Genomic DNA, 11,905 nt, shown 5'->3' with positions numbered 1-11,905 from the left:
CGTGGGTTCGATCCCCGGATTCCCCGGATTATTTCCGCAAGGATTTATCCGTCCCTCCCCTGGGGAATCCGGATAACAAGGGCCGCGTACGAAGACGAGGACCGAACTTCGAAGAAGATCGGTCGAAGCACGAGGTATGAAGCGTTGAGCGAAGTAAAAACCGAAGATTACACACCGCCCCTGGTCAAGCAGGCGCGTTACAATTGGCGAAGCAGTTCGATAACATGTGGTTCTTGTGTCGGCCCTGGCGGAGGAATGTCTTAAAAATGATAATCCAAACTGAATTAATCGTTGCATTATATTTCGACGAATGTCCGGTATATGTTCACACGTTGTTCAATATATTTAGAATGATGTTTCGATTTTCGAAGCAAATCAAGTAAATCGCAGCTAAAAATTGGTATTTTCGGTAGATTCGACGAACGACGTCAAATCCACCAGAAATCGTTGAGCGTCATTTTACTTGAACTAAATAAACTCACTGTGACTCCTGTCCGATACAACGTTGAACTCTTTGTGACATGGCAAAGCTTGGTAATGCACTGGATACGCCTGTAATTTGATTGATCGAAAGTTTTTTATCGAAAATTTCATTGGCTACTGTACTTCGTTCCGTCGATTACTTATCGAAATAGTTGGAACATCATTTGAAATATATTGAACAACGTGTGAAATATACCGGCTTCGGGGTGACGACATATACCGGACATTACGCTTAGTCGAAATACTAGTATAAGGGTATGGATGAAATATATTGTGAAGGCTTGTCGAACATAACGCACATGGCGTGAATCAGTTGTGCGTTGGACGAAATATACCAGAAATAACCTGAACTTGTTAAACGAAAAATGGTGTACTAACGTTGCCGGCCACCTTGTCTCCGTTGGGGAGCTTGGCCTCGTACCACGGTACGTCTTGTAGGCTGTGGCGACGGAAGCCGTGGCGAGAATGATGCTGACGAGTTGGACCATGGTCAATGTTTGGCCTGTAGGCAGACATGAAAATGGAAGCTCAACCCTCCAGCAGCGAATGCAATAAACAGACGCTGGTTATGTTGGACAATCCGATGGCATACAGTAACATTACACTGTACTGTAGTTAGTCAATTGAGCCAAGCCACAACCAAGCAAGTACCGGTACACACACTGTATTGTGAGCCAAGGAGGTATAGTACTGCACTTATTGTTACTTACCGTAACTGTTGTTACTACGTATTAATAGTAACTACTAGTAGTAGTAGTAGTACTACTGTACTAGTAGTAGTACTACTGTACTATTAATAGTACTATTGATATTCATAGTACCGTACAGGCATGACATTTTACCCTGCACAGCGAGTAAAAGGCAAAGTTTCAAGCTCTGGTTGATAACGATCCAAAGCCCTGGTGAAATTGCATCGTTCATAGCCCGACTGCGATCTTTTATCGACGATTGTTCCATCACGATTGATTGCTACACCGGAATTTGTACAGTACAATACAGCTGTGGGTTGCACCGGAATGTACTTCGAACGTTACAGGCAATCATACACGAAATCTGGTAACACTACCGGTAGGGTTCTTGATATAAGTACTTAAGACTTACTACGGTAGTATCGCGAATGGCGAAAACCTGGAGTCAGCGTTGTGGCTGCGCTCGAGGTCAGTGGGGTAGCTGTGGTCGAGGGCGAAGAAACCCCTTTTGAATCTCACCGTTCATATTGATTGTTCCACTGTCAACAAGGAATTTTGGGCACCTAATAGCATTCACCATTTAGTTTTTCCTGTAAGCATATACGAATAATCACTGGTAAGCATACGTATGCATGATATAAATCACAAAATCTCAATTACACCTGGTTGTAGAACAATCTAGTACGTTACTACAGTGTACTGTAGCACTGTATTGCATTCGCCGCTGGAGGGTTGAGCTTCCATTTTCATTTCCGCCTTCAGACCAAACATTGACCATGGTCCAACTCGTCAGCATTGTTCTCGCCATGGCTTCCGTCGCCACAGCCTACAAGACATACGTGGCCAAGCTCCCCAACGGAGACAAGGTGGCCGGCAACGTCGCCATCGGCCACGACAACCCTTCTGGCGGGGGGGCTCGCAACCCATTTGGCATTGCGTTTTCGTCCGCGGGGGGAAAGTGGACCCCTGAGTTGTGCAAAGCCGACTCGGACAACGACGGCGCCACCAACGGCGAAGAGCTGGGTGACCCTTGCTGCACGTGGACTGTGGGCTCTTCATTGGTGTCTGGAATCAAAGCCACGTCCCCTGGCACTGCCGACAAGTTCACCCCGGACCAGCTGACGGCTCTCAAGTGTTCGACCACTTCCTTGTCAGGTGGCAACTCCACCAAGAAGTCCGACGCGCCCCCCGCGGCCACGATAGTTGCCCCGAAGCCTTCGAGCGCAGCCACAATGTCGACTACAGTGGCGGTTGCTGTCGCCGTGCTTGTAGCCGTCCGCCAATAAACCACAATGTACCATGTTAGCGTTAAATATTGGTGGTTTAAGCCACAGACTTGATCGAGTTTATATTGCTGAGCTGTCTTGCATCACAAGTTGTCGATAACGTTATTCTTATTGACTGGCTTACGTTCGTCGTTGAACCTGTCGAGATGCTCTTAAGTGACGTGCAACGCAAATGAAACTCCAAAAATAGCTCCATCATTACTAGAGTTTCATGCATCCAAGATGAAAACGACTGGCGACACCACGTCGCAAGCCAAGCCGACACCGGCCTCCCCCACACCCTCAGGCAAAGCCACTGCTGCATCTACAACCAATGCATCTGCGCCGTCTAAATCATCAGTCACACCATCCGCAACATCGGTTCCTGCCACGAACACTGTCAAACCATCTTCAGTACCACAAGTTGCAGCAACTCCTGTGGACAAGAAGCCTGCTTCTACACTACCAGCGGCGGCAGATGCTCTGAAACCTACCCCGGTGGCTCCCGCTACTGCCACAAATCAGCAGACCCCTACAGCTCCAAACACAAATACCCCCACGCCTTCGACGATCCCACAAGAAGGTTCGGCAACTCCTATGGATGAAAATCTTGCATTAGAACAACCCGTCAAAGTTCCCAAACCAACCTCGTCGCCTGCTACCACAACTCCACTTGCATCGACAATGTCCACCGGTGGCACCCACCCTCGGCTCCATGTCCCGAGCTCCATGGCGTCCATCTCGTCGTCGTTTCAAGAGTACGTGGACGACATCGAGCCCGACTCCATCGCAGACGACCTCGCCCACCACCGCCGCATCCACCATGCCGTCGCCCATCCTTCTCTGGACTCGCACGTCTTGTTTTTGCCGTCGACGTCCGTTTCCACAGTGAATTCCCTTCTCGACGATGCCCTCAAACACTTGAGTTCACTCACCCCCGCCGACGACGTTGCCCTTGAAGACAAATACCACGACATATGGGCCGACATTGAAGCCGACCGGGCACGAACGCTTCGGGGTTTGCTTTCGCGAACGTTCCGCTCTTGGGCCGCCACGTCAAAAGTGCGCCATGTCGCTAGGCGCCTTGGGCAACATGGCCACAAACGTCGGGTCGCGCGGTGTTTCCGGGCGTGGCGCCGACGCAGCACCCAGCGACACCACGTAGCCCTCAAGTTTGCGCTGGCCATGGAGGCGTTTCAATTGCGATCGCTCCGTGCGTGGGCAAAGCACCACTCCCGCTCCAAACTCGTACTGTCTGATTTCGTGTTAGTGTTGGTGACTGGCAAACACTTGTCCGTGTATGTAGGTACACCACAAGCACTCCCGCGCACGTGCGAGGCACTTCAAGGGCATGTTTCTAAAATGGAAAACATTCTCGTCGCGTCGTCGATGCGCTGGAAAGTTGGCCCAAAAGCACCACCGAGCCACGATCGATCGTTGTTTTCACGAATGGAAGGCGACTGCGGCCATCCGCCGGCAACAACGGCGAGCGGTTCTCCGGCTGGGGCACACGTTGGGGAGCGCCCAAGTGGGTCGTCGGTTCGTCAAGTGGAAGCAACAGGTGGTGGCAAGTCAAATGGCCGACGTGTTCCGACATCGACGCCACCAACGGGCACGGGACCTTCAGCGCGACATCTTTCGACGGTGGCGGCGGCGCGCGAGGCTCGTCATCGTCGCCGGCCGCCGCTTCGACAATGTCCATAATCGACAGATGGGTCGGTGCTTTCACGACTGGAAGACCCAATGGCACCAGCACCGCACGCTCAAACCCGCCACGTGGACCTGCGACACGGTGGGGCTATGGCTCGCCGCGCTGTTCCAGCTCCCCCCGGACGCCGCCCGAGCATGCCAAGCGACCGGTCACGAGCTTCTGTCGCTGCCGTCGCGACTCTCCACCATGTCACTGTCCCAGAAGAGCCCCCACACAAATAGTGTGTTGGAAAAGCTGCTCCCGACGCTTCCGCTGTTCTTTTGTTCGGCGGAACATCGCCTCCAGCTCGTGGACGGCATCGCGTCCTTGTCCAAAACCAATGCCACGCGCTTGTCCAAGGACATTTTGACGCAGCAACGGGTAGCCAAGCTGGACGATGTTCACGACTTTCTCGGTCTCCGGTATGCAGGGCCAGTCAAACGAGTCGACAGGAAAGGTGTAAACTTAGTTGCTGGTAGGCACTGGTGTGCGCAAGACCGAGAACTCATCATGTACGTGCGGCAACTCGATAGCGTGGGCCTGCACATGTTTCTGCAGCTGGAGCCTGACGATCTTGGGCCGGCGCTCAAGTGTCACCGCCCAGAGCACGTGGCGCTGCTTTTGGCAGGCCAGCGCCGCCTTCAGTTCCTTCAGGTTCGTATTTCTTTGATTCCAAACTTTCATTTGTGTGTGCTACATCTGTATGACCATTCGATTGTTACCAACCAGACGGCACAACCCGTGTCCACCCCGAACGCGGCCCAAGCAGCCGACGAGTTCAATCTCTCGACGTGGCTGCATGCGATGCACTTGAGTCTGTACGAGCCCTCGTTTCGACAACATGGCATCACGTCCGCCTCTCAATTGAGTCAGCTCACGCCCGACATCCTACGACATACGCTGCACATCCCGTCCAAACTCCACCGCGATCGGATCTTGCAGTTTGCCGCTGGCCTTTATGCCAACCGAACCAATCAGCCACCACCAACCGCCAAGCAAGGCCCGGCCTTTCGCATGCAGCTGGCCCTCTCCCACATCGACACGACGACGTCATCCCCCGTGAAAGCCAAACCCACCAGGTCGGCCACCTTGGCCAAGCAAGTGCGGACGCTCTTATTCTCCATTTGCCGATGGCTGGAAGCCCAGACGCCGCCGCAACGTGCGACGTTGGACTCGCTCTATGCAGCGATGCAAGCGACGTCGCAAGGTCACGTCACCAAGACCAGCTTTGCTCACGGACTTCGAGCCATGAACGCTGGCTTTACCAGTGCCCACGTGTACGTCATTCAGCATCACCATGACTACAAGATCTAGACATCTTCTATCTGGCTACTACTCACAGTCAATTTGATCACGAACGGGTGTTTGTACTGGATGCTTGACAGTGATAAATATGTGACCAACTATGATTGGGCTAAAGTCCAATGGAATGCGACCAAGTCGGGAGGATTCAGACTGACAGAGTTGTTGTGGGTAGTCATGCAATGTGGGAAGCGTTTCCGCGAGCCAAGACAGACGGGCGGGTTGGCTACGAATCGTTCGTGCGGTTCTTTGTCGACGTGTTTAACCAACGTCGCATGATGCTACAGCTGGCAGTCCATACGCTGGGCGGAGACAGCGGTGAAGTGCCTCGAGGTGGTGAGGCCGCGAGCCAGCACCTATCGCAACTGCTGCACGCACTGGCGCGAACGGACGACATCTTGGCCCGAGCAGGCATGAATGTGCGATGAAGCGAGCATCTATGAGGAATGCGCGGACCAAGCATGGGGACTCGTATCGGTTCATTGGTGTCGATATAGAGAAGTTGGAGGTGGTTTATTGAGGTGAATTACAGCGTGGCCGTCGCTTATGCATGGGGGTTTCGCAAGACAAGAATGACCGAGTCGCCACGCAGGAACATTTTGCTGATGAAGCGCTCGACGTTTTTCGGCTTGCCCTTACCTTTAGTCGACTTGGGCACTTCGGTCCACATTTCCTTGACGTTCTCCAGCACCCTACATGGCACATGACCAGTGAGACCCAAGCCCAAAGCCACTGTATGGGAAATTGAGCCTCGTGTATGGACGTACATGTTGCAGTGACGGTCGAACGCCTTGACGCGGGCCAATAACTTATGATTGTTGCGCACGTTGATGAGCACTTGGGAATTGTTCTTGACACTTTGCATCAAAACGGACAGAGGGCCGGTCAAGAAGTCTTCTTCTTCTTCCTTTGTGCCGGCGCGCTTGTCGTCAATCCTACGTGACGATGAAGGATGAGTTTTCGATGCATGTCCATAGCCATCGTATAGCATCATACGTCGCCATGTTGAGGAGATCCTGTGTGGGAACAAATATTCGAGCTGTTCTCCACCCTTGCTTTCGCCCAATTGGGGGTACTTTTATTATATTGCTTAGTGTATTATTTTACATTTTTCACATTTTTATCTAAACATTTGGCACCTTATACAAGTTTTGCAATATAATTTGCATTTTATTGAGCTTGCAATACTCCATGAATGCATGCTTCTCACAATTAATATACAGTATTTGGAATTGCAAGCTGTCAAGGCCATCATAAAACCTGTGGCATTGCATTCTTTTGACCTCCCGTACTCGAGGTTTGGTTGGCTCGCGCGACTACACCCTGACGGAATCGGTGGAGCAACTTCAATATCTGCCGCTTCCACTGCCGCCTCGATGAAAGTCAAGACGATCTCTCGTGTGGAACAGACGTTCACACAGGAACTGGCGACGGATCGCACCAAGATTCATCGCAACTTTGACCCCAAGCTGCATCCTTTTGAACGCCCACGCGAAGTAGGGCTCCCAGATCGTCGTGTCGTGTGCTAACGTCGCCATCATCTCTCTCTAGTACACGCGTGCGTTGAATGCTGTCAAGCTCGACAAACTGTTTGCCAAGCCATTCGTGGGCGCGTTGGACGGCCATTGCGACAGCGTGAGCTGTTTTGGTACGTCCAACAAGAGTTTGGTCCAGTTCGTGAGCGGAGCGTGCGACGGTGAAATCCGGTTGTGGGACCTGCCTCGCCGCAAGTGCGTGTGGTCGGTGTACGGGCATGCCGGCTTTGTCCGTGGGTTGACCGTCGCGCCCGACGGCAACTCGTTCTTTTCGTGCAGCGAAGACAAAACGATCAAGCAGTGGCGCATGGCGATTGCGAACGAGGACGACGCGCCCGAAGCCATCCAGACGTTCCACGGCAAGGAATCGTTCATGTACGTCGACCTCCTTCGATCCTTCTTCGTTGTTGAACGTTCATGTAGGGGCATCGACCACCACTGGACCAACTCGACGTTCGCAACGTGCAGCTCGGTGGTGCAAGTATGGGACCACAACCGGTCGGACCCGATCCACAATTACTCGTGGGGCGCTGACTCGATCACGAGCGTCAAGTTCAACCCGGCCGAGGTAGATGATGGATTCTTTATTTCATTTATTTCATCTATTTATAATCTGAATTTCGAACTAGCCGAGTCTGCTGGCATCGACGGGGTCAGACCGCGCGGTGGCATTGTACGACACGCGTCTCGCCCAGAGCATGCGCAAGATCGTGATGGACATGCGCAACAACGCGTTGGCATGGAACCCCATGGAGCCGTACCACTTTACGGTCGCGAACGAAGACCACAACCTGTACACGTTTGACATGCGCAACTTGGATCGCGCGCTCATGATCCACAAGGATCACGTGTCTGCCGTGTAAGTGTTTCTTGGTGTGATGATGGCGGTCCTAGAGGAGAGATGGAGTGGGGGGAAGATGATGTTGATGTGGTGGTGATTGCAGGATGGACATTGCGTACTCGCCGACGGGCAAGGAGTTTGTGAGCGGATCGTACGATCGCAGCATTCGCATCTTCAACGTCCGGAGCTCCAAGAGCCGCGAAGTGTATCACACCAAGCGCATGCAACGGTATGGACGTGCCTGCCGATGGAAAAAATGATTTTGTGTGTGTGGCCTAGGATTTTCGCCGTCAAGTTTAGTGCTGACGCCAAGTTTGTGTTGTCGGGCAGTGACGACACCAACATTCGTATCTGGAAGGCACAGGCGTCTCGTTCGTTGGGCAAGGTACGACCTTGGAGTGATTGAGCGACGATGGAGAGTCTGATGGAAGAACATGATGTAGTTGAACCCCCGTGAACGCAAGAAGCTTGAGTACAACGACGCGTTGAAGAAGCGATACCAGCATCTGACCGAAGTCAAGCGCATTGCCAAGCACCGCCATGTGCCCAAGGCCATCAAGAAGGCCACGGCAGCCAAGCAAGAGGTCAAGGAGCGCGAGACCATCAAGCTTGCGAACGTGCGGAAGCATTCCAAGCCCGGCAAGGTGCCCCTTGTGGACATCCGCAAGAAGAGTGTCATTCGCCAAATCGAATAAATATTGTTTTTTATCCAATCAGACGTGTTGGATCTTGAAACGTCGTCTTTTATCCGGATAATACCCTAATTTCACGCAAACCTCTCTCCCGTGACCTGCGAAACACAGGATCACATGGTACCCAGCGTCCTACCATTGTAATGGCATAAAGCAACAATTGCGATGGGCGCCGACATACCCGACTCATCATCGACAAACCCTCGTCCACCGCTCCCGCTGGCCGCTCGACGAAGGCACGTTAGCATCCCTCCCTTAGATATGTCATGTCTGGGGTCGCCAAGGTCGCCTTTTATCGGACTCAGTGCGTCCGAGCGGCGTCGGCACGACAAACAGCCATCCTTCCGTCGACGTGTATCTCAAGCCAGCACAGGTATGGCGGCACGATTACATGTCCGATGTACTAACATAAGTCTGCCTGTAGCTGATCCGAACGGACAATGGTGGTTGACCGATGATGTGCCTCCATAGTTAAATAATACTAACCGCTGTTGTCACGTGTACTGAATAGAAAAAGTGGGTTTATCGTTTACATGCTACTATGTTTTCGCCGCGACAAGAAGCCATATGGGTCGGCCAGAGGTGGAGACAAGGGTGGGCCACCACCTCGACGGGGGTCATGATTGTAGCTTTCGGGGCGACGGAGAGGGTGATCGTGCTTTGCATAGCTACTCGGACCACGGCCTGCCACGTCATGTTCGTATGGCCTTCGTGCGTCCTGGTGATCACGGTGGTATGTGTCACGGTGGGGGTCAAATGCCAGGTGTGGCTGCTTACGACTCCCTCGTCTGCCACCGCCGTCCCCTTCGAAACCGTCTCGTCGGCGCGGATCGTGGTCGTATTCATCTTGCCAGGAACGATGACGATCATCGTGTTGGCCTATATTATGAGTTGTCGAGTAGTAGTCGGACGGATGCTGGTGGTGATGGTGCTGCTGGCGTCTGTCGATGAAATCCAAAGCTGGGTCGTACGGTGGTTGTTGATCGTATGTATGGTTCATGTACGATGGCTGCGATGGCACGTGGATGTTGAGTCGGCTTTTCGTTTCCTCTTGATGAAATGGATGGACCCGGGGTGGCGCTGACCGGAGTTCAGGCTCGTTGTTGTGATGTTTCGTCATGGACGGCCGGCGTGCGAGTTTGGGAGCGAGGGGTTTGTTACCCCCCCCTGCGGCAGTGGAATTACCACTAGCCCACTCTCGCTCCGGCATCGTCGGCACCGTAGCAGACGCCACTCGATCCTTGGGTTGTCGGTAAAGGTCGTCGGACGTGACGTACCCCCCGTGGTCGTTTCGTCCTTTTCTAACGTCAGATTGTCCAGCGGTTGACTGGTTTTTCAAAAACGCTTCGATTGCATGGCGCAATAACGTGATGCGGTAGAACGACGCTTCGTAGTACCTGTGCAGAATGCCATCGCGAAATGTGGTGTCAACAAAGTGGGGGGGTTTCTAGGGGGTATGAACACTCACAAGTCTCGCAAGACGTCGATGGAATCGGGCAGGGTCTTGTCACGCAGGAACGCGTAAATGTACTTGAAGATCCACCAGTCCCGGTCAAAGTAAAAGTGGCCGCGGCTGTCGCGCGCGAGCTTGGGCGTGGCGGTGCACACGTGCGCCAAGATGGAAAACCGGTCGCGCGTCCACACTTTGACGGTGGATTTGAACAGCTACGGGCCACAAACGAGTGTGACATTACGTGACACAGGAAGGATGGATGGAGGGGGGGGGTGTTCGTTGTAGTTCGAGTACTTTGCCGCCAATGTTGAACTGCACCATCTCATCCTCTGGCAGAAACGCAAACTTGTCGTGGACCATGGCTTCAAACCTGTGGCCACCATATGAGACATATTGATGTCCTTTGTAATGAATGTGGGGGGCGTACGTGGCGCGGTCCTGTTCGTAGCACTGCTGGTACTTTTCAATCACGACCCATTCTTCGCTGAGCTTCTTCTTCTCTTGAGCCAACTACAATCACGACAAATGAGCATGTATGTATGTAGCTAGCTAGCAAGCATGTTGCTGTGGTGGATGGTTGGAACGCACAGCTTTGTCCTCTTGCTCAAGCGACTCCCACACGTGTCGATATCGGTCCCTAGCATACGTGATCACTTCGAGCTAGAAATGGCGTTGACGTCTCGGGCTTACTTGAAGTCGTCGTCCATGGTCGGCGATAACACAACCTTTCACTAGAATCGTGAAATCTGAAACCCCCACCAGACAATTTTGTCATGGCCTAAAATTTAGGCCCAGTTGAATTTCCAATGACAGACGACTACTCTACTATTTTGCGCTTTGTACCAATTGATTCTCTGGACGTTAAACCAATATGTTTTGCGTGTTGAGTCTACCTAAGCCTTCCGCAAAAGTCTCGGGACACAATGAAGATTCATCATGATTTGCGTAGATTATATATTAGGATAGTTGGGCGGCAGGGCAAATCTAATGGGGCGGTCACACTACAGATCGACAGGACTGGGTGACCAAGCAATAAGCAATGGGATAAAATGTAAAGAGTAGCGTCGACAGCTCATAAACACAGGTGTTCTCTCAACACGGGTACGCAAGGGTAATTGCATTCAGTGTGGTGCATAGATTGTAATCTTTGCTGGCGACAATACATGAAATGCAGGCATGACATACACACAAGTACTAACTAGTATGTACTGTAGTAGAGTCTCAGGATGATAACACAGAATTGAAATCAACACGGTTGAATTAAGGAGGTGTAAGGTTTCATCATAGTACTCTACTACAGCTACACACACATGCATTTCGACGGGAAAGGATAAGCGCTTTAGGTGTTGTCATGCTCCACAATATTGTTTCTATCATAGAATCAAAGACACAGGAAAAAGTGATCGTCATCACCTCCGTTCCGTGGCTACATACTACGTGACTACTACATGAACAAAGGATCTTTGATATGCTCATATGGTGATGCATGTTATGATTCCACATTAATATTTCAGAACAGGTCTGTATAACAATAATCCTAGCACGTCCTTTGGAACAATCAATATAAATGCAATATGCATTGGAGAAGCTCATATGGTGATGCATGTTATGATTCCACATTAATGTTTCAGAACAGGTCTGTATAACAATAATCATCGCCTCCAATATAAACAAGTTCAAGTCAGATATCTAAAGGATCTTCATCATCATAATCGTGAAGGGGAATCCATAAAGTGTATCATCCCTCTTGAGCACATATATATATATATATATATGCACGTTTATGCAGATATGAAAATGAGCTCATAAACACAGGTGTTCTCTCAACACGGGTACGCAAGGGTAATTGCATTCAGTGTGGTGCATAGATTGTAATCTTCGCTCAAGTATATATATATGCAAGCTACAACTACTTTGAAGATGTCAGCAAGACTTTGTTGATGCTGCAGTACATG

At 51.4% G+C, this 11,905-nt stretch overlaps 5 protein-coding genes across 8 annotated transcripts; 2 read left to right on the top strand and 3 right to left on the bottom strand.

Moving 5' to 3' along the window:
• Nucleotides 1–1,948: 1,948 nt before the first annotated feature.
• H257_10878 (hypothetical protein) lies at nt 1,949–2,513 on the top strand (the record flags this gene model as incomplete). Its single annotated transcript, XM_009837602.1, has 1 exon — nt 1,949–2,513. The coding sequence occupies one exon, from the start codon at nt 1,949–1,951 to the stop codon at nt 2,456–2,458; it is 510 nt and encodes a 169-aa protein (XP_009835904.1). The 3' UTR covers nt 2,459–2,513.
• Nucleotides 2,514–2,905: 392 nt separating this feature from the next.
• Nucleotides 2,906–3,724, bottom strand: H257_10877 (hypothetical protein). The gene has a single exon (XM_009837601.1). The coding sequence runs from the start codon at nt 3,622–3,624 to the stop codon at nt 3,190–3,192; it is 435 nt and encodes a 144-aa protein (XP_009835903.1). The 5' UTR covers nt 3,625–3,724; the 3' UTR covers nt 2,906–3,189.
• A 2,148-nt stretch (nt 3,725–5,872) lies between these two features.
• Nucleotides 5,873–6,491, bottom strand: H257_10876 (small nuclear ribonucleoprotein Sm D2). Its single transcript, XM_009837600.1, has 3 exons — nt 6,426–6,491; nt 6,197–6,364; nt 5,873–6,121 (listed from the first exon to the last, which is right to left on the bottom strand). The coding sequence occupies exons 1-3, from the start codon at nt 6,431–6,433 to the stop codon at nt 5,974–5,976; spliced, it is 324 nt and encodes a 107-aa protein (XP_009835902.1). The 5' UTR covers nt 6,434–6,491; the 3' UTR covers nt 5,873–5,973.
• A 210-nt stretch (nt 6,492–6,701) lies between these two features.
• H257_10875 (hypothetical protein) lies at nt 6,702–8,518 on the top strand. 4 transcript variants are annotated; one of them, XM_009837596.1, is made up of 7 exons: nt 6,702–6,925; nt 6,981–7,339; nt 7,388–7,532; nt 7,594–7,823; nt 7,909–8,034; nt 8,085–8,190; nt 8,249–8,518. In XM_009837596.1, the coding sequence occupies exons 1-7, from the start codon at nt 6,806–6,808 to the stop codon at nt 8,498–8,500; spliced, it is 1,338 nt and encodes a 445-aa protein (XP_009835898.1). In that variant the 5' UTR covers nt 6,702–6,805; the 3' UTR covers nt 8,501–8,518. The 4 variants fall into 4 exon arrangements, with proteins under 4 accessions (XP_009835898.1, XP_009835899.1, XP_009835901.1 ...); XM_009837597.1 differs by having other exon boundaries at nt 8,085–8,518; XM_009837599.1 differs by having other exon boundaries at nt 7,909–8,190.
• Nucleotides 8,519–8,919: 401 nt separating this feature from the next.
• H257_10874 (hypothetical protein) lies at nt 8,920–10,692 on the bottom strand. The gene is made up of 6 exons (XM_009837595.1): nt 10,641–10,692; nt 10,539–10,587; nt 10,378–10,460; nt 10,245–10,320; nt 9,966–10,162; nt 8,920–9,894 (listed from the first exon to the last, which is right to left on the bottom strand). The coding sequence occupies exons 1-6, from the start codon at nt 10,655–10,657 to the stop codon at nt 9,027–9,029; spliced, it is 1,290 nt and encodes a 429-aa protein (XP_009835897.1). The 5' UTR covers nt 10,658–10,692; the 3' UTR covers nt 8,920–9,026.
• Between the last annotated feature and the right edge of the window lie 1,213 nt (nt 10,693–11,905).

This window comes from Aphanomyces astaci (genome assembly GCF_000520075.1).
Source record: "Aphanomyces astaci strain APO3 unplaced genomic scaffold supercont1.30, whole genome shotgun sequence".
Lineage (NCBI taxonomy): Eukaryota > Oomycota > Saprolegniomycetes > Saprolegniales > Verrucalvaceae > Aphanomyces > Aphanomyces astaci.
This window is presented reverse-complemented; position numbering and strand designations above follow the sequence as displayed.